This window comes from Gambusia affinis, linkage group LG16, assembly GCF_019740435.1.
Source record: "Gambusia affinis linkage group LG16, SWU_Gaff_1.0, whole genome shotgun sequence".
Lineage (NCBI taxonomy): Eukaryota > Metazoa > Chordata > Actinopteri > Cyprinodontiformes > Poeciliidae > Gambusia > Gambusia affinis.
The window spans coordinates 2,614,989-2,636,415 of NC_057883.1; the positions used below are offsets into that span (position 1 = coordinate 2,614,989).

Genomic DNA, 21,427 nt, shown 5'->3' on the forward strand with positions numbered 1-21,427 from the left:
AAGGAGACCGGTACAGTTTCCCAGAGATGAGCAGGTTTCGGTCCAAAATGTGAGAATTGACGACGTGTATGTGCCTTTTTTATTCTGTGTATGTGAACTTCTGCTTTCAACTGTTGGTGTATTCTAGGAAATGTTTCTATATTTAGATATCAGACCTAAATTTAGAGACTTAAAAACCAAGCTTATAACAATCATCTGCCTCTGTTACAGTGGCAGGCGAGGCGAGCCGTCATTGTGGAAATTAGAGCCTTTACATCATAAACCCAGGCAATGTCATATGACTGCTGTGGGAGGTTCAGCAGACTGGGGGAGGTTTAGCTAATAAATTGTGGATTAAGTTTTATGAAGAATTTTCCAGCGAACTGCAGAGATTTATGTATTTGTGGGTTGTTATGGCAACATATCAGTCACCTCGTGGTCAGCCGAAACTCACTGATCTGGATTCTATATGAATGGAACTGGCCTGAAGACATTAAATTAAAAGAATCTGATTTACTGGATTATAATGACGGAGAAGGAGCTGAGCTGGATCGGTGCCAAATTGGATTTAGATTTAATTTTTTCCTTAATTAGTTGTAAGATGAGAATGAGCTACCATTGGTCAGAATTTGGTCCGTAGTTCAAATTCACCAGATCTGAGAGAATTAGAGAAGTAGCTGATCATTCTAAAATTAAACTTATTTTCTAAGTTTTGAAAAACTAAGATTTTATTTATCAGCATACTATGAAACTTTTTATCATTTTAATTTAAAACGCTAAAAATTTTCGACTGAACAAACGATTAATTGCACATTTCCAGTGACCTCAGTGTGACTACCAACATTTGGATTAGATACAATTAAAAAGCAGTTTAAAAAAAACAACAACACACAAAACACATAGCTGAAATCAGAAAATGTTTATTTGTGAATTTTTATGATGCAAATTCATAAAAACAAACACGAAAGAAAAAGAAATTATCACACACATTCGTTAAGAATCCTACTTTCCTGAGAATGGTGCAACAAAAATAAACTCAGTTCCTAGTCACTTGGAACAAAATATTGATAAAATGAAATAATAAAACAAAACAGTTCATGACGACATATTAAATATGTAACTATGGAAACTAAACTTTTAATCCCAAAAGGAAAAATAAACTGTGAAATAGAATTCACACAATTTTCTTAATAAACTTTGGTTTTATTGGATTTTTTTTTCCTCTAAAAAATCTTTAAAAAATGCAATAAGCTAATCAGGACATGACAAGCCCCACGCAACCCAACCTTCATCCAATTCTTCCTGCACCTCAGATCCCAAAACACAAAACATACAAACAATTCAAAATGTCATGTGACAAAAAAAAAAAAAAGTCCTCCGACTGTAATTGATGGCTGAAGTATGAATTGGTCCATAGAGGATGGGGATGACTTTGTGACAGACGCAAACAGAAGCAGAGGGCCAAAATAATAAAGAGACAACTAAAGAAAGCAATCCTCCAGGAGGCTGGGGGTCAGGTGTCAGGCTGGTTTCTCGGGAAGTTAGAGGTCACTCCGAGTCCATCGGAACAGACGAGTCCTGCAAAATAAAAGCCTCTCATCAACAACAGGCTGCCAAACAGGATCAGTCTCAGTGATGTTTAACGCCTCAAAGGGGCAGTGATATGTGTTTTACAGACAATCATGTAACTATGTTACCATCAGTTGTTACAAAAATTATATGTATATCAAGTATGACTTCTAAGAAATTTGACTTTGTAATTTAACTCCTTGCAGTTGGGTCTCTGTCTCTTTAAGAAGTTCCTGCTCTTTCTGAAACTCCGCCTTCAGGTATTCATAACAACATGGCTCCTCTACGAATCCTTTAACATTTTTCTGTTGCTTTTTGAACATAGGTAGGGCTGAAAAACTTATCACGATATAAGCGTGTCATATCAGTCCATAGATAATTTTCAATATTGATAATTACTGACTTGATTTTTGCTTTAAATATTTGAAATACTGCCAAACTGGTGGCAGTATTTCCTGTTTTAGCCAGTTTCCTCTCATTGCTTTTTGTCCTCAAGCATTTGTGAGGCACAGTGGTGAAACTTCAAACTACAGCTTGTTGCTAGGTAACTAAAGAGTGAGTGAGTCAGTTGATGTCACTCACCTTTTTTATTTAATCTCTCAATCACTGAGAGGTTAAATAACTAAAGCTTTTCCTCTGCCTACATCTCCCAGAATGCTGTGCAGCTGTATTATCTACTGATATTGATCATATGTCTATCATGATACTTATTGTTATTGATTTATTGTCCAGCCCTATTGCAAGCTTTTATTGAAAAAGTTTTTTTAGTGGTGAAACATTTTAGGGTTAAGTTGAGAATCTCATGGTGTTTTTGGGGGGCATGGCCCTCTGGCCCCTGGCCCTCTACTTGTAGAGGCCCCAGGGGCCCCAAGGAGCAGCTGGGAACATCTGGGACCTGCACCAGGTTTAAGATCTCACCTCCTTCTTCTGCTTGCCAGCAGCCTCTTCATCTTCAGCTGCGCACGCTGCCGCGTTGTCCTCCATCATTTTCTCCTCCTCTGCTTTCACGTCTCCACCCTCCATCTCATGCTCCGCCTCCCACTCCTGCAGGACCTCGTCCAGGTTAAACCTTCGCCGGTAGTTCACCAGAAAGTTCTTCACCTGCACCACGGACTTGTTGCCGATCACGTCTGAAATGGCCTGGTAATCGCGGCCGTACTTCCTGATAGCTGAACGGAGGCATTCGGGCGTTGATTAGCGTGGTTAATTAAGCGGCTGAAAGCTACCAGCTGATTGGCTGGTTACCTTGGACGGCCAGAAGCTGCTCCTCCGTGGTCCAGCGATTATTGAACTTCTGATTTGCCTGAAACAAAAGCAGCGGCTCACCAACGTATCCAGCAGCGACGCTAAGTGTTTGCTAAAGAAACAATTCAAAACTCAACCATTTGTACTACTGTTGCTATGGTTACCTCAGGTTGCCTGAACTCCTCCACTCCTGAGCTGAGTTTCTCCTTCAGAGCGCTGTTTGCCTGCTTGATGGTCTGAATCTACGGGACAGAAAAGAGACGATGCACAGAGACAAACCGAGCGAAGCCGTTTGAACAGAGCCGGAACACAGCAGACCTGTCTCTTTATGGACACCAGCTGACTGTCCAGCTGTCTGGTGAGTCCCTGAGGAGTGGAAGAGGACAGAGACACCACGTCCTGCTGGCTGAGGAACATTCCTCTGGGAGGACGTTTCTTCATCCTCTGGGACATCTTCCCTCCTGTCTGCTCACACATAGAGACGCTGTCAACATCAGACTGCAGGCAGCCGCAGCAACACACCTGAGCTAATATGCCAACAATCAGCCGACACACACTACTGAAAAGGCCATTAAAGGAGTTGGCCCCATTTTTATTAAAACTCCCCTCACAGGTGACCTGGAGTTTATGAGCAACTGAACCAGAACCCAGAATTAAAACAGCAAGTGAAAAAATAAAAAAATAAATCAGCTGGCAAACGATTTTTGAATGACTGACAGCTTTAAAAAGTCCCCAGCCGCTCATCAACGTTCTTCAGTGTGGAAGTTGTTACTGCATGATTTTTATTCACTTCAATGCCAAAACTTGGAGATAAATTCAGGAGCAGCGACACGTTGTGATGAGATGCAAAACATGCGAAATGAGAAACTTTCTGGTTAAATCAGGATGTAAAAACAAACTCCTCTGGCAGATTGTGACTTGTTCAAAAGGAATCGATGGGGTCATGATGACTCTCATTCTTTTCACCCCGTTTCTTCCAGACAACGTTAAAAATCCTAAGAGGTGTTGCTGTTTTGCTGTTATGACCTTTCTAATTTAAAAGGGAATATATTTTTAAAGTTTTAAAGGAGAAATAATTTTACTTTAAAAATTTTAAAAATCTTGTTAGAACAAGAACATTTTCATGTTGATGAATTTTGCAATGGTCATTTTGCCAAAGGAGTTAATCTGACTCCCAGCAGATACCAGGGAGCAACGAGTTCATGATTATCAGCTTTCTCTGTGATGCTAACGATACTCATAGCTAATATGATAAAGAATATAAACTGAGCTTAAAATGCCAACTCCATAAACATTTTGTCCTCACTCTGAAAAAAATACGCAGCCATAGCAACTGGTTTCTCATACACATGGTTGTGACACCACAATCACCTGAAATAAATAATTAATAAATGATCTGAGCAAGAAGACCAGAAAAAAAAGTTTCTAAAGAGAAATGAAAGAGAAATTCTCATCTGTTGTCCCTGAACAGTTCAATTCATCTAGCTAATAAAGGTTTAAACAAGGATTAAAATAACTTATCTACACACATTTAGTCAAAACATACAAAAAGATACAGTCAATACTTAGAATAAATACAAAATAAGGAAACTACAACAAAATTATTATGAAAAATATAAAAAGACAAACGAGATAAAAACAGATTTTGGGGGGCCTTCAGTGTCGTGAAGTGTTCTTACCTTTAGACCAGGCGGTGGTTTCACCTCGGGCTTCTCGGATCCAGAACTCGGCTGCAACAAGCGGAGTCAGTTAGCAACAGGTTAACCAGCAGCCGGTTAACCAGCAGTCAGTTAACACGAACTGTGTCTTACCTCCTTCTTGTCTTTATTCAGGTCCATCTCCAAGTCGCTGAAAGGATTTTCGTTTCCATTCTCCACCTCTTCATCACTGCGCAAAACAGAGCTGGTTATCACCCAGGTTCAGCGCTGCCAGAAGGCGGGGCGGCCGTGTTGCCTGTGCTGACTCCTCCTCACCTGTCGCCTTGCTCCCGCTTCTGCTTCCGGGTCTGTCGGTCCATCATGCTGGTTTTACTGCGACTTTTCTTCCAGGAGTAGTAAAAACGCACCAGACTGGCCATGGACTTATCAGGTAGCTACAAAAACACAGTCACTCGTGGATCAATGAGAGCAGTGACGTGCGGTGAGGTGCTGACTTAATCATAATCAAATATACTAATGTAGACCACTTGCGTGTTAAGGAAATTTCGCCCGTGCGAACAACTCTAGAGGGCAAAAAGACAATTCCTTTACATGTCGTCCATAGCCACGCTGCTGCGGTAGAATAATTCCGTTAACTCAGTCAAACTTGGAAATTTAGGTATTATCAATTTCCTGCTGTGCTCCACAGCAAAGGAAAAAACCGTTAAGCACAACTCAAAACCACGTCAATTGCCGTTTCTAAAAACTGGTACCTAGCTTCACTTCCCTTCATTTGCAGACCATTTCCCATACAGCTGATGTCAGATTCTTTAGAGACATCCAAAAACAGCCTCAGAAGAATCAGAATCACAGCACAAACACTTTGTCACTTTGCTTTTAAAGCAGCGTAACAACAAAAAGAGCAAAAATGTCAACTTTAGAGCGGCGGTGTCAAACCCACTTTCATTTTGGGCCACATCAAAATCATCAATGTTCTGAAAGGGCCAGTTGCTACTTGATGTATTGACAAAGCCCATTAACAAACTGTCAATATCTTAATAAATAACTTTATGTATTTAATGAGTGCTTCTTAAGAATTTTATTGCTAAAATCTTTTCACATTTTAAGCAGTATAAATCCACGACTTTGTGGTGCTATTTTAAAAATTATGTTACTTGCCACATCAATCACCGAAAACTGGACATCAAGTAAGACTGAGGCAGCAGAATTAAGTTATACTGCCACCTTCAGGTGGAGGTTAGCATCACCTAGCTCCAATGTTTTTAACCATTTTTTGCAGTCAAATTCTGCATTTTAAACTGTATTAATCTGCTCTGCTTTTCTTTTCATTGTAACTGTTCAGAACTTTGTTTGAAAACACTTCATAAAAAAGTTCTTAGTAATAGCAGCATGGAAGAGTCTTTGGATTTGTTTAGTTTTGCATAAAATCACAAAAAACTGGAGCGACTGACTGATTCGATACCGCAGGACAGAAACTGATTTGATTTGACTCATAAAATAATATTTAAACACTCGACTGGTATCTTGAAACTTCTATTTACGCGTCCCTCTGTAGTATTGAACATGAAGAGCACCGGCGGCCCGGATTGGGACCCCGGGGCCTTGAGTTTGACACGTGTGCTTTAGAGGAATAATACAAGGACTGAAGAACAATGTCTACATGTATTTGCAGCATGTAAATTTATTTCCTAAGCAGAAACCATCTTAAATGACCATTTCCAAAATAATGTTAATGTCGTTTCTTTTTGTTGATACATAATCCTTTACTCGTTCAGTTAGTTGAGAATTAAATATCCATATTTATTCCTTTTAGCCTGGGAATCCCCAGGAGAAGCTACAGGGTGTTTCTATGGAGACGGAGGCCTGTTTTTGGACATAGTTTTCCCACAAGCTCAGATTACTGGACGAAAATGAGGAACTGTTCTGTTCCACCCTTAGCAGCAACAATTACAATCTACTGCTTGTAATTACCGGCAGTGAGTGTTTAACAGCACCGTGGAGGAACTTTCTACCAACTCATATTTGCAGAATTCATGTGTTTCAGCCACACTGGAACGTCATTGAGAATGAACCGTCTGGTTTGGTTTTTCTATGTCTTTGTGGCATTAGTGGCCTTTTTTCAGCAGCAGACAGACAAGAAGAGCAGAAAGTGAAGGGAAAAACGGACCACAGACGCTCCTCCAGACCACCACTCTGCCACCACCATGTCTTACTGTTGGTTCCTTTTCTGCAATCCTCTGATTGTTTTACTCTAGATCCAAAAACATCTTGATACTCATCAAGATGTCTTCTAACAAAACTGAGACAAGCTCAGCAGTGGTTGTCTGAGTCATTTACGTCCAGTTTCTCTTTCTTAAGGTGGAACTTTGATCTTAACTGAGACAAGTGAAGCCTGCAGTTCTTTGGACTTTGTTGTGGGTCGTTTGGTGACCTCTTGGAGAGGTCACTACTGTTGGTGAATAATGATTCTCACTGTAGTTCTCTGGGGTTCCAGAACTTTAGAAATAGCTCTGTAACATTTTTTTCTCCTTTTCCAGACACACAGATCTTCATTTGTGTTTCTCTTATTTGTTCCTGAATTTTCTTGCATTGCAGTGTGAAGTCTACCTTCACTACCAGGCCGGTTCTATTTAAGTGTTTTCTTGATTGAAACAGGTGAGACAGTCATCCTGAGGTCTGGCTACAGAAACTGAATTGAACTTCCCCCCCAAAACATTGATGAATACAGTTAATGAGTATCAAAATATGGACGTTTTTAAAAATTAGAATACCTAAATTTGAAAGAGGATCAAATCTCCACAAGGGTTATGATTGACTTTTCTTTTCACATTTCCTGATCATCACTTGGTCCAGGTCATTCTCTTATTACTATGGAAACAGCAAGAGTAAACTGCTATTTACTTGCTACTTAAGGGTTTATCTGAGGTTCCATTTATCTATGAACAAGGCAATTCCTTTGTTAAAAAGACATACAAATTAAATCCTAACAAATAGAAAGAGGGTTACATTATACTTATGTCTAATAATGAATCAAATAGAAAGATGTTGTTCTAGTACCATCTGCTGGATGCGGTGAAAGCTCTTCCCATGGAAGCTGAAGGCCTGCTCGAACAAGACCTTGTCCTCCACCGTCCACTCATCAGGAAACGGAGTGAAGTTGGGCAGGTCGGCCAGAGACTTTTCGATGTTGTGCTTGTGCCAGAAGAGCATCCCCAGAGCCTGGAGCGGGTCGAGGGGAGAGGAGGCCGGGTCAGGCGCAACAAAACACGTCTTACATATTTCAGTCTAAAGTATTTAGATAAAGTATGAAATGATTTTGTAAGAGGTTTTGGTCATTTCAATGCCTGTGTTATTTTGTACCTTCATATCTGACTTATGGAATCCAGCCTAGCCCTGTCACAACAACAGATTTTGACATTATTCCGATAAATGGCAATATTGTTGTTTTGAGACCCTTGTCAAGTAATAGAACAAGAACACATTCTCAAAGATCAATAAACTTTAGTTTCTATTAAACATCTGAACCTGGAACTGGACAACATTTTAAATATCCCCCCCAAAAATAAATAAAACAACAAATAAAATGAATCCTGAAGTCTCTGTCCTTCAAACAAACAGCTGGCTGGGACCAGTGACCCAGACTGAAGGCTTTTGTTATCCCGTTTTTGGCAGAAAGAGAGAGGGGAAAAAAAGAAGACAACAACAAGTAAACAAATAAATCATGCAAATGGAAATGATTGAGATTGTTTGAATTTATTATGCGATTAAATGATTTATTGCTTGTTACCATGCAGCCCTCTCCTCCCAAGACATATTTTTCCACCCTGCCTCAGTTTCTACCCAACCAGAGGGACATTTTGTACCAACTCAACCTGCCGTACTGAAATTGGTCAGTCTGTACCCACAAGGGGGACATGTTGTACCAACCCCGATTCAGTTTGTACCAGCCAGGGAAACATTTCACACCCAACAGTTCAATGTCACTTCTATCCTGAACAAAAATATAAACGGCCCATGTCAAATATTGTTGCCATGTGGAGTTAACAACTGCAAATGAGCATTTTATTGTACAAAAGTAATATTTCTCTTGATTTGTGAAGAATTTTTGATCCAACTTGCTGTCAGTGAGGAATACTCAGTGAGTTGTGTTTTTATTCAGTGCAGGGGTGGGACATGTCCAGGGTGTGATCAGACAAAATGAGCAACAGCTGGACAATCCTTGGACTGGGGACAATAACAGGCCACCCCAAAATGTCAAATTTTGTCACAGGTTATAGTGCCTCAGATGTTGCAAGATTTGCGGGAGCGTGCCATTGGCATGTTGGAAGTAGGGATGTCCACCAGAGCAGTAGCTGCACGGCTCAATGTCCATTATCGAACCATGGGCCATTTAAGAGTTTGTTTCCAACAGACTGACACTGTTGGAAACAAACTGTAACCGTCTGAGGTGTTATGGACAGTCTGAGAAGTTCGCTACTCGTAAACATATGAGAAGCCAACTTCAGTCAAAATAAAATACCTCAACCTGACCCCTATTATGTTCAAAGGACTGTTGGTCCACTACAAATGGCCATACCACAATGTTATCAATGCTGATATGAAGATCAGTAATTACTGAGTTTCTCTATATATTGAGTAACCAAAATGTTCATAAATCTCCTATATTTGACATGGGGAGTTTATATTGTTGTTCAGTGTATATCCTACTGTAAGAAAATTAGGTAATATGACTCTAATAAATAATAATTACCAGATTGTGGTCATTTATCGTGATCGAATTGTTGGAGTGTAATCTGGGGTCATAATCCATCAAACAGAACCTATATTTATGGAAATAATAATCAGCTAAGTTAATTTCCCCTGAGATTTAATGATTTTATAACAATTTATCTCCATAATTCATGAAAAACATTAAACTAAAATGAAAAATATAAGTATGTAAAAAGGGAACATTAGGGAACAAAATGGCCAAGTGGTGAATTAACCAGGTGGTCCAATTAAAAGTGCATGTTGACATATGATTCTAAACAAAGTCAATAAAAAAAGACTTCTGAGGCATATTTAGATTATTGCATGTTGAACAGTTGTTTTGGTCTGTGAGGTGAAAGGTCACCCAAAGAATGCCTGTCGGTAACCAACAGAACAGAATGAAAATCATCATTAATGTGTCAGACTAACTAAAGCCAAGTTTACAAGGAAACTACAGATGAACTCAAGAATCAGTGGTGGGTAGAATCAGTACATTTTTAACTTGATCAGCCCTGGGAGGTGACAGAGCAGTGAATGCACCATACCCAACTTCTACCAAACTGGTGAAAACCTTCAGCCAATGGGAATCCACTGAAAGACACTGAACAGTCTATGAGACTTTTCAAAAAGACCATTGTTGAATGGTCTCTCTATAACGGTCCACTCGGAGAAAATGAAGAAATTCCCACCATCTGTTTCGGAGCAACATTTAATAACAATCCTCTAGAACTCCTCCTGGTCGGACCAAGAAAACTGTAATAAACATTCACCTGTTCCATGTTGTAGCCGTGTTTCTCTTTGGCGATGGCAATGTACTCGTCCACTGCAACACAACACAACGTTAGTCTAGACAGCATGACGCTGAAGCCCCTGGTGAGGCGATTAAATGTGCTGAGCTGACGCGATAAGAAGCCATTGTCCGTCTCTTACTCTGAGTCTGGTTCAGGCAGCTGCTGGGGATCCAAACCAGCATCCCCAGGTTGTCTCTGAGGTGAGCTGCTTTGGCGACATCTGGGAACAGAGATACAGGACTGTAGAGAAACCATTTATATATATATATAGGCATTTATTGTATCCATAACAACCAAGATCTCCTCTGTGGATGATTAAGAGCAAGTGAAATAGGACCGTTCCTGTAATAACCGTTGAAAGAATGTGTTTGTAATTTATAAACTCATTTGTGAGCCTCAGAATTGGCTTGTGCAGCCTCAATTCAGAAATGGCACAAATCAGGCCCACTGCCACAACCGCTTGATGTATCTGCACACTTTTTTTCATGGGCTCAGTATCGGAGATCTCCCTGTAAATGAAAGAGCTCTTTATGGAGGCAAGACTCCGACTATTATCTGTGCTTATGTACCAAACAGAACACTTCCTGGTCTCCCCGGATGGTATTCTGGACCTCAATGCCCATGTGGGCGATGATGAATCCTAGTGGGATGAAACTTGGAAGAAAAGCCTCTCAGATTCTAATCAGAAGTTTTTGTTACTGTTGAAAGTTTGGTAGTGAGCTTGATTCGGTGGTGGAGGCAGCTGCCAGACAAATCTGGGGAACCCAAACAAGGTGAAGGTGGACTGGTAGGGTCTGGTGCCGGAATGTGTTTGTGAGATCTTGTCACTCTTCCAGGAGAACTCCTCTCATGTCCCACATGGGGATGTAGAGATTTCATCCAAAAGGGCCATGTTGGCTGTGACAGGCTCCTGCTGAAAACCTTGAGGAGTGTACCAAACAATCAAAGTAGTGCATTTCCTCATCGAGAGAGCGCATTGCTCTGATTGCGGGCATTTCCATTTATCCGTGACTCAGCATGGATGGAGGTAAAACACGCCTGGTCCACCCATCTGTTGCCTGAAAAAGATGCTCACTCTCTACATCTAGTGTTGAAAATCTGACCATTACAAGAGTTCCCCCACCTGACAAATATGCCCACTAAACACAGAGACAGTACAGCTGGGTGGAGGGGGAATGTTCTAGCGTTCTCCGTGCTGTTATGTTGTAATTGCTTAATATGACAAGCAATTACAGGGTTTCTGACAGGACCGTGTCGCCACAGCCTTCCAGGAGCTGTTCCTGGTGAGTGGCAACAAGAGCGTTCCTTTGGTGACAGCAGCAGTGACTGAAACCTAGGAGAGGAAGGAGGCCTTTGGGGCTTCGATGTTCTTGGACACTCCAAGACAGCAGACAGCTACCAGACGGTCAGAACATCTACAGCTGTTCTGATTGCACAAACAAAAAACTCAGGAATAGAAGTCAGTCAGAGAAGTTATGGAGAAGGATTTTTGGTTGGCCTCGTGGAAGATGTAGAAACGTTCTTGACGACACTGCAAGGACAACCATCCCTGGTTCAAATCGATATGTAGTAGAGTTTAGATTAGACTTGTAAAAATCCAGCCTGACCCGGTCTGAGCCGATACCAAGCTAATTACCTCTAATTATAGGCCTGAGCCTGACATAAACCTGACATATTATTTTAATTCTGATTGCAGATTAAACCCTCTACTCCTTTACTTAAGCTAATAAGTAGATTAACACAACTTTATATTCCTTATTTCATTCTTGTTTGGCTTTCTCTGTGCTGCATGTATTGAAGGTTTATTAAACACGCCACAGAAGCCCGAACTGAAGTGAACTGAATGGTTGGACGTTGGAAGCAGCAGATTGAGGATCTTCTCATTCCGTCACCGATATCTCCGTGATGGGAGCAGAGTTTAGGAACTCAGGAGACCAACTGAATTCCCTCTAGGTGTTCAAGACCAGGAGTCTGTAGCTGCTGTGGGTGAAGCGCCTCTTCAATGTAGCAGGGAGAGCTGGGACTGGGTTTGACCTCGTCCAGTCTGTGCCTCAAGCAAAGGAGTTCAAGTATCTTGTTGCCAAGCGACAGTGGGGTTGACTGAGAAATGGATGGAGGAATTGGAACTTCATCTTGTTTTTATGTTACCTACATTTATACAGGTTTTCTCATTGAGATCCAAGATCTCATTTACCAGAGAGACCTGTTTTGATTAAACAAAACAAAAAATAAATAAATGAAAAACGCAGCAATTAACAAATTTGACTTAGTTAAATAGGTTAAATAGATAGTTTCAGATCCTGCTGTTGGGTGTTCCACTTTGATGGAGTTTGGTAAGGAAATGTTTTTTCCCCAAGTTCTGATCTGATCTTGCGCATTACATGTGCAAATGTAAGAATAGCCACAGTACTAATTATTACAAAAAAGGTGCATTCTGTATGATAACAGCTATAAAAGGTCACAAGAGAGTTTGTTCAGAAACAACAAAAAGTATCTTAAGTTTTAAACACTGAAACGTGTTAATGTGATTCTATCAATAGATAGAACCACATTCTATCAATAGAAGGCTTCTACTAATAGCCTTCTATCAGTAGGCATAGAACGTATGAGATTCTAAGCAATACATACTCAATAGTGCAGTTAATTAAGGGAATATATTTGCTAGTTTAATAACATTTTTTATCGTTTATGCATTCTTTTTTTATGTTATTACATGTATACTACACAAACACTTAACCACAGATATCATAAACTAGATGTTAGCTAAGCTGCGGTAAGCAACAATAGCTCTGGAAAGTTCCCAAATCAAATTCTGTGTAGGGCCTCACACAGCCGTGGACCGCCCCTGGAAGTCTGTTCTCCGTCTTCCAACACATTTACAATCATTTTGAACAGCTGCAGACAGAGACGACTTGTTCGGAACCAGAGCACCTTCATCTGGAACCAGTATGACAGGAATAGAGGATGCAGTTTCGCTCACCGATTGTTCGAGGCTACCACGCCGCCTCTGGTCTATTATAAGCTACGTTCTAATTCTTACCGGGGTCAAAGTCCGGAACCACGGCCTGGTACTGCGGTCCGACGCGCATCCCTCCTCCACCTGAGCGCACAAACACACATCAGAACTTAGGCAGCTGGAAGGAGAAGCCGAACATAGTAGTTGTAATGTGACCGTGGCTACCCACCATGGTCCTCGTCGCTGCTGGAGCCTGAACTTCCTTCTTCCCAGCAGCTGATGGTGCTGGTCTCATTACCGGACAAGTTCTTCCTGCCGTTGTTCGCCGCTCCTCCGGGGTAGCCGCTGCCGCTGCTGGCCGGGGCTCGGCCCCTCTTCTTCACCGGAGCCTCCGAGTTCCTCTCCAGCATCGTCGGCATCAGGAGGACTGAGCCGGTTCAGGCTAGCACTTAGCCTGTTAGCTTTCCTGCCTGAACCAAAGCAGCCTAGTGGGCTGTCTGAAAGTCGGAGGAGTCCTAAAAGTTCGGGGACCGATAACCGAGACCACGAACGATCACATACAAGCAGGCGGACAGGCGGAGAGCGGGCCAGATACCAGCAGCAACAACTACCGAGAGCCAGGTCCAGAAAGTGATCCAGGAGAGCGGAGCATGTGAGGCTGATCGATCTGAGAGGAGAATCTGAGTGGGATCTCTGCTGCCATCACAGGTCGTCCTCAACAGTGCTTCTACAGAGCCTGCAGCTCTCACACACTACATCACTTTGTTCAGAAAAGAATCAAAATACACATATTAATACAGTTCCAAGCAACAAAAAAATAAATAAAAATAAAACAACATTCAATCAGAGGAGCTGATAGGCCATGAGATTATTCGGGGTTTAACTTGGAAATGTTTGAGTTTTAATGAAATACTTAAAAAATTAAATTATATCACTATTATGTTATTCAAGCAGTTTGGGGTCTGAGTTTTAGAACCTAAATTACAACAAATTCAGACGCATTTTCATTTTATTTCGACTTTGTTTTTTATTTCAAATTCAAAAGCACTTTGTTAATCCCAAAGGGAAATTAAATGTTGCAACTCTTATTAATTCAAAGACGCCAAAGAGTCATTGTAGAGTCATTGTAGATGGTCATGGCCGTTGGCAGGAGAGATCACCTGTAGAGGTCTGTCTAACACCGGGTTGAAGAAGCCTCTGACTGAAGATGCTCAGGGGTTTTTTCCTCATTTTTTTGATTTTTCTGTCAAATCCTTCTTTGCACCATCGTCTCCTTAGGCTCCACAGATAACTGAACCACTCTTCATAGAGGTTCCTGCAATATCACGTCAGACAAATATGATTTAGTAAATATGAAATAGTAAACTCATCGCTCTCATCAGGCGTTTTCCCCCAGGCTTTGAAAACGGCAGTAATCCAACCACTGATAAAAAAGAACAATCTAGACAAATCACTACTGCAGAATTACAGGCCGATCTCCAACCTCCCATTCATCAGCAAAGTTATTGAAAAAGTTGTGTGTAAACAGTTAAATAGCTTCCTAACGATAACCAACCGCTTTGACTCCTTCCAATCTGGTTTCCGGTCTCACCACAGCACAGAAACTGCCCTCGTAAAAGTGTTCAATGACATCCATATAAATACGGACTGTGGGAGAACCACAGTGCTGGTTCTGTTGGACCTCAGTGCAGCTTTTGACACTGTTGACCATGACATATTACTGAATCGACTGGAGAGTTGGGTCGGACTCTCCGGTCCAGTGCTTAACTGGTTTGAATCGTACATAAAGAACAGGGATTTCTTTGTTTCAATTGGAAACTTCTCATCAAAGAGGTCAAAGGTCACATGTGGGGTACCCCAAGGTTCAATCCTAGGACCCCTCTTATTCAATATCTATATGCTCCCACTAGCTCAGGTTATAACAGGAAATAATATTAGCTACCATAACTATGCAGATGACACACAGCTCTACATTACGATGTCACCAGGAGACTCAGAACCCATCCAATCACTGAACAGATGCTTAGAACAGATAAATGTGTGGATGTGCCAAAACATCCTCCAGCTGAACAAAAACAAAACTGAAGTTATTATTTTTGGACCTAAAGAGGAACGATCTAGAGTCAGTGCACAGCTTCAGTTATTACAACTAAAAACCAGTGATCAGGCCCGAAACCTGGGAGTAGTGATGGACTCTGACCTGAACCTTCAGAGTCACGTAAAGACAGTTACAAAGTCGGCCTTCTATCACCTGAAGAACATTTCCAGGATTAAAGGACTAATGTCTCAGCCAGATCTAGAGAAATTCATCCATGCGTTTATCTTCAGCCACATTGATTATTGGCGTCTTCACAGGTCTGTCCAACAAATCAATCAAACAGCTGCAGCTGATCTAGAATGCTGCTAGACCTCTCAGTTCTTCTGGTTCTGGTTCTGCTCTGCATCCCCAGAACCAGAACCAAACGAGGAGAAGCGGCATTTAGCATCTATGCACCAAAAATCTGGAACAAACTTCCAGAAAACTGTAAAACAGCTGAAACACTGACTTCCTTTAAATCTCAACTAAAAACCCACTTGTTTAGAGTTGTATTCGAAACGTAATCAATTGCAAATTTATTGATGTTGTGTTTTTATTGTTGATTCTATGTTGCATTGTATTTTGTGTTTGATTTGATGTAAAGCACTTTGAAATGCCTTGCTGCTGAAATGTGCTATACAAATAAAGTTTGATTGATTGATTGATTTAGGTCCAGACTTTGACTAGACCGGGCTGCACAGTGGTGCAATTGGTAGAGCTGCTGCCTTGCAGCAAGAAGGTCCTGGGTTCAATTCCCGGCCCGGGGTCTTTCTACATGGAGTTTGCATGTTCTCCCTGTGCATGGTGGGTTCTCTCTGGGTTCTCCGGCTTCCTCCCACAGTCCAAAAACATGACTGTCAGGTTAATTGGTTTCTCTAAATTCTCCCTAGGTGTGAGTGTGTGTGTGAATGGTTGTGTGTCCTGTCTGTCTCTGTGTTGCCCTGCGACAGACTGGCGACCTGTCCAGGGTGAACCCCACCTCTCGCTCGGAACATAGTTGGAGATAAACTCCAGCAACCCTCTTGACCCCATTAGGGACAAGGGTATATAGAAAATGGATGGATGGATGGACTTTGACTAGACCACTTCAAAAACTTCATTTGGTTTTTCTCTTTCTTTCTTTGTCCTGCTAAAGTTTGGAGAGGTTTGGCCCGTTAAACAGCTGTCTAATTTGTTAATAAACTATGAGTTACCATTGTTTTTGAAAGGTTTAGTTAAGTTTATCAGTCAGAGGTTTGACATGTAGAGCATAAAGTAGAGCATCAACTTCTGCCAAAAGTGATTTTTTTATTTTTATTTTTTGGACAAAATCGCCTTTGGCCAATATTTTTAGGAAGGTGACATACAAAGACATGTGATTGTTTTATTCCGTTAACATCTGTTTCTGTTATGCGATCCTTTTATGAACAATCAGTTCTGCAAAGAGGACAGGCAGTTCCCTCTCTCCAGGACTTGTACGGGTCTGGGTTCAGGAAAGGAGCAGCTAGCAAAGTCTGCAGACCACACACATCCTGGACACAAACGGTGTGGACTTTTACCTCCAGGTCGTCTCTGCAGTACAGAAAGCAGCTGCTAAAGAGACAGCTTGTTCCCCCAGGCTGACGCTGAACACAGGGAACAACAGAAACATAGAGCTCTGTCACAACCTGCCTTCCTTTTCTCTTTCTTAATAGAAAAGAAAAGAACAATTAGCTGCAAATACATGTACATTTTTGTTCTATCATCCTCATCTTCTTTCTGCTATAGTTGAACATATTTACACTGTGTGTCTGCATGCGGTGATCACTCGGAACCACAGCCTGCTCCTTGTTTGTGCTCACAGTCTTGGCCAGTAAATGTTTGGGACTTTCTGTCTTTCCTTTGATGTCCACTAAATCATTTTTGTTTTGTGTTGCCTTATCTTAGAATTATGAATTGCTTCATTTCTGCCTGTCATGCATTCCTTTTTAGCTGAGCCTCATGTCCTCGCGACCCTGGGCCCCCGGGTTCCGGCCCTCTCCTTTGGCGCTGAACTCAGGTGTTGGTTAATGCGTTTCTCTGGGAAACGGGACGCTCTGTGATCTGCTCCCTCTGATCGCTGGGCCGTGCAGACAGATAACTGAACTGTCATGTGAACACGTATTAATCCAGACTGTGGTTTTATGCTGGTCAGAGAAGAACAAATGCAAAACACCTGGACAGATCAAACCAAACACTGCAGAGGGTTTTTCCTTTTCTGATATTCTCTGTTAGAGAGGGAAACGCTGTGGTTATTTTCCTGAAGAACCAAACAAGCCACACTGTAGCTACAGCTGCACATTGTAACGTTGCCACGGTGAAATAGGTTCACACTCATGGAAAACCTTTTCATCTTCAAAGTTGTCGTTATAGTTGTTGTTAATATGTCAATAAATATATTGACTGTAGGAGTGATGGAGGTAAAATGTGTTCCTGCAGCATTTGTTCTATATCATTTACTTCCTTGTTTGTGGGCAATCTTGAATATGAATTTAAAAAAACGCTGACTTTGGTTATATTATTGAAAAACAATACATCCTGACGTGTTGCTTTTTAGAAATCCATCCTTCGTTATGAGTGTGACTAATAAATGGATGTAAACAGACAGTAAACGCATGACTGAAGAAACAAACTGCTGCATTTAGCAGGCATTAGGAATGTGCTCAACTTCAGAAATAGTCAATCTTTTTATATAATCAAATATAAAAAGTTTGAGGAAAAAAACAGCTGCATATGTTCAGCTGTAAGGACGTTTTGCAGCAGCAGAAAGTGGCAGAACTTTGAGGAAAGAGATGAATTTAGTACAATCTGCAATAGATAAAAAAGAAACTGTGGGGAAAGTGAAGCGCTGTGAAAACTTTTCATCAAATCAGACTGTGTTGTATCAATTAGTTTAGGACTGGATATGAAATTGTACTTGAATGAATTGTACCTGAAGTGTCACAGTAATGAGTCTTTTTATTAAACTCTATGTAAATGAACTGAACAGCAAAATTAGATTTGCGTTTTGTTAGAAATCATTCCTACTGGCCTGAATTATAGATTAATATCTTCGCTTTATTGCATGTTTACTGTTTCTAGAGGTTCTCCAGTTCTTATTTTCATACTCTGATGAAAACCCAGTTCTGCTTTAGAGAAAAACAAACAGACTATTGATCCAGGACTGAACATGCCGTGGTACATTCAATTCGAAGACTGATGTATTTGGTTTTTTATGTCGCAGATATTATTGCTTCAGTTTTATTTCATCTTTTTTTTCAGCTGTTTGTGTGGCATCCATTAATAAACAAGTCATAACTTTAAAATTCAGCTGTCTCCAGGCGGGTCAGAGGTCGGTGCAGGAGGAAGACAACGCTGCCATCCACCTGGAGGCTGGAAGGAGAACTGCAGCGGATCCCTCAAGTTGAGGATCGGCCTCTCCAGGTCTCCATCAGATGTGATGTCATGGCGACCAGCCTGCAGCCGTCAGGTCCTCTGGATGTTTGATCTTTGGTACCAGTACCAAACAGGAGGTCTTCCATCGTTGTGGTACCTTGCCCCTCATCAGGCTCAGGTTGAACCTCTGAAGCCTGGAGCTGACGCCGTCCGTCTGGACCTGCACCGACTCACACCTCAGTCTGTCGCTGCCCCTTCCTCACCTGAAGAGTTGAAAGGGACAAGATGGAGGTGGAGGAGCTGACGGAGTCCTCTGTAGTGAAGGGGGTGGATGATGGCTGAGAACTGAAAGGTGTGACGTTTAGAGAAGAAAAATTGTTAAAGTTGATGTGACTAACAACAGGGAGCCAGGGGTCAGGGGCCAAGGCCCTGGGGGTCAAACCTGTTGAAGAACTGGTTCAGGTCATATGACCCCCAACCAATAGGTCTCCTATAGCCTGGGAATTTGGTTTCCTCACAGCAACTTGACCTTTATGCTTAAAGTTCTTGATGATCATGAATATTTGATTTCACATTTTACCGGAACCAAATAACTAAACGTTGCGTCTCTCGTATAACACATGTATACATTTAAGGTATAAAATCTAACAAACTTTCTATTTCAAAATGTCCAGAAGGTTTTTGTAGCTTTAAACATTTTGTGGAATCAGGTGTTCAAATGTAAAACGCTGCTGAGCCCAGATCTGGACTCAGACAGAATTCAATAAATACTTTATTGATCCCAAAGGAAATGATTGATTCATTGATTCAAAATCCTTCAAAGAGTTATTACAAATGGACAATCATCTGTGAGTGCAATAACAACGGAGGCCGTTAGGTTAACCAGGAGATTTGTGTCAGCCTCAGAGCTCCGTCCTTCACATCTGATTGTGAACCATCAGCCAAGTGTTATATAATAGTGAGGTTTGCTCAATGTGGAAGGACTGCTGCACCCAACAAGGTCACTGATCCCAGATAAGTTCACACACACACACACACACACACACACACACACACACGCACACACACGCACACCAACACACTGACAGGATCACATATTAACAATCCAAATCATTTCTTGTCAATAAAAACATTAGTACACGTGTTTACATCCTGTGACTGAGCCGCCGTCCTCATTAGAACCTGCAGTAGTTAGAAGTCCACTATGTTCTCTATGCGAGACATTTGATCCCCCCTCATCCTCCTCCTCCCCTGTCGTGTCCCAGACTGTACTACAAACATGCAGTGCGCACATGGAGCTGCATGAAGGCGGAGCTCTGCATAGTTTCCAGGCTATAAAAGTGCGCGGGAATGAGCGAGAAGTTTGGACTCTAGAAACACACCGGCTGTTCCTCCGGTCTTCTCAGGGAGACGCGACCTGTTTTCTTCCGCCGGAAGCAGACTCTGCTGCTCCGCTGCTGTGCGCGGTGATGCCGTGGCTGCGGTCCTCTTCCTCCCCCTCCTCCTCCGAGCAGTGCCTCTCCTGCTCGCCGTGTCAGCGGGAGTGTGAGCGGACGGCGTTCTCCTTCTACTGCGCGGTGCGGGAGCAGCTCCCGGTCTGGCTGCTGGAGGAGATGCGCAGCATGGAGGTGTTCTGCTGGGACAACGGAAGCCCGAGAGCCTTCCTGCCGTCTGAAGCCCTGCTGTACGCTATAGTGCACGACCACCAGGACTATGCGCGCTACCTGCTCAACAGGTACTCGGTGGGCGCGCTCCGAGCCCCGGCCTGCAGCTTCTGCTGCTGCCCCGGCAGCGGCGCGCCGCACCTGAGCGTGGCGGTGCGCTATAACCGCGAGGCCGTCCTCGGAATGGTGATGGAGGCGCTGAAGGACTGCGGCGGCCCGGCCAAGCGCAGGGAGTACCTGGACGGCCGCGGCGGCTGCCTTCACGCCGCGGACGCGGGGAAGACCGCGGTGCAGCTGGCGGTGGAGCTGTCGCATCCCGAGTGCCTGCTGCAGCTGCTGGTCCACGGCGCTCGGCCCGACGGCCTCGAGGTGGCGCTGCAGAGGTTGGTGTCGTGCGTGGTTCCGGAGCGGCAGCAGGCGCAGCGGTGCCTCGACTTCCTGCTGCTGTTTCTGGCCAAGCCACCGCTGCTGCCGTGCCTGCGGGAAGAGCCGCAGCGCTGGCAGGGGCTGCTGGGGAACAGGGTGTTCAGCTGGCTCTGCGGCCTGGCCCCCTCCCCCCTGCTGCTGCAGGCGCTCCGGTGTCTGGCCCAGTCCGGATCAGACCGCATCACGTCGCTGCCGGACTTCCTGCAGCCGCACAGCTGACAGTGACGACATCTGTTGTGGAAGACAACCCCGAAGGACTGCTGCGACTGGACAGTTTAAATATACTGTAAATAACATGTAAATATTCCCTAAATAGACATATTATAGTGAAAAAAATTGGGCTTGTGGAATCTATGCTGGATTAATGGATCATAAGCTTTATTTATGTGCTGGTTTAGTTGTAATCTGGCAGTTGAATGGTGCTGAATAAATGCCTGAATTTTTTTTTCTTGTCAAAGTTTCTGGGTTGAGCATGGAGTCAAATGATGGCAGCACTGCAAGAAATGTTTGCTGAAAAACAAACATTTTGATCTTTTGGATAAATGACATGACCCAAAAGAAAGTTCTAGTCTAAGCATTCAGTTCCTCCCCTTCATTGTGATTCTTTTAAATAAACCTACAGAAGTCACCTAATAGTAAACGGAGTCCAGCTGTAAGGTAACCACTATGTGAGGCATTGGGGGAGGGGCAATGCGATGGAGGAAAAATTATTTCTAGATGGCCTTTTCTATATTTGACAATAGTTTGTGTATATGTGTGTGTAAATAATACCAATAACAGGAGTCCTAAATAATACCTACTGTCACTTCTCCAAATATCAGTGGAGTGTCAAGAAGAAAATGAATATGCCTTCATAAATGCAAAAGAAGTCATCTTTAAAGTCCTGAAAACCTACAGAAAGTGAAAAGTTCTACACCACAGGTGTCAAACTCCAGTCCTCC

The 21,427-nt window shown here is 42.5% G+C and overlaps 2 protein-coding genes across 2 annotated transcripts; one reads left to right on the top strand and one right to left on the bottom strand.

Moving 5' to 3' along the window:
• Positions 1 to 883: 883 nt before the first annotated feature.
• rcor1 (REST corepressor 1) lies at positions 884 to 13,775 on the bottom strand. The gene is made up of 13 exons (XM_044142743.1): positions 13,177 to 13,775; positions 13,032 to 13,091; positions 10,131 to 10,211; positions 9,971 to 10,023; positions 7,509 to 7,670; positions 4,767 to 4,885; positions 4,605 to 4,680; positions 4,473 to 4,523; positions 3,112 to 3,258; positions 2,958 to 3,035; positions 2,794 to 2,851; positions 2,467 to 2,717; positions 884 to 1,557 (listed from the first exon to the last, which is right to left on the bottom strand). Exons 1-13 carry the CDS (start codon positions 13,364 to 13,366, stop codon positions 1,528 to 1,530), a joined length of 1,356 nt encoding a protein of 451 aa, XP_043998678.1. The 5' UTR covers positions 13,367 to 13,775; the 3' UTR covers positions 884 to 1,527.
• A 4,318-nt stretch (positions 13,776 to 18,093) lies between these two features.
• On the top strand, positions 18,094 to 20,930 carry ankrd9 (ankyrin repeat domain 9). Its single transcript, XM_044142744.1, has one exon. The coding sequence runs from the start codon at positions 19,689 to 19,691 to the stop codon at positions 20,703 to 20,705; it is 1,017 nt and encodes a 338-aa protein (XP_043998679.1). The 5' UTR covers positions 18,094 to 19,688; the 3' UTR covers positions 20,706 to 20,930.
• Positions 20,931 to 21,427: the final 497 nt, after the last annotated feature.

Bases quoted from the DNA above. Each gene is read 5' to 3' on its own strand.
- rcor1 (XM_044142743.1), bottom strand. From the start codon at position 13,366: ATGCCGACGATGCTGGAGAGGAACTCGGAGGCTCCGGTGAAGAAGAGG. The intron at 3,036-3,111 runs GTCTGCTGTGTT...TCTGTCCCGTAG, and splicing joins TGGTGTCCATAAAGAGACAG to ATTCAGACCATCAAGCAGGC. The intron at 2,718-2,793 runs GTAACCAGCCAA...GCCTCCGTTCAG, and splicing joins GCAGCTTCTGGCCGTCCAAG to CTATCAGGAAGTACGGCCGC.
- ankrd9 (XM_044142744.1), top strand. From the start codon at position 19,689: ATGGAGCTGCATGAAGGCGGAGCTCTGCATAGTTTCCAGGCTATAAAA.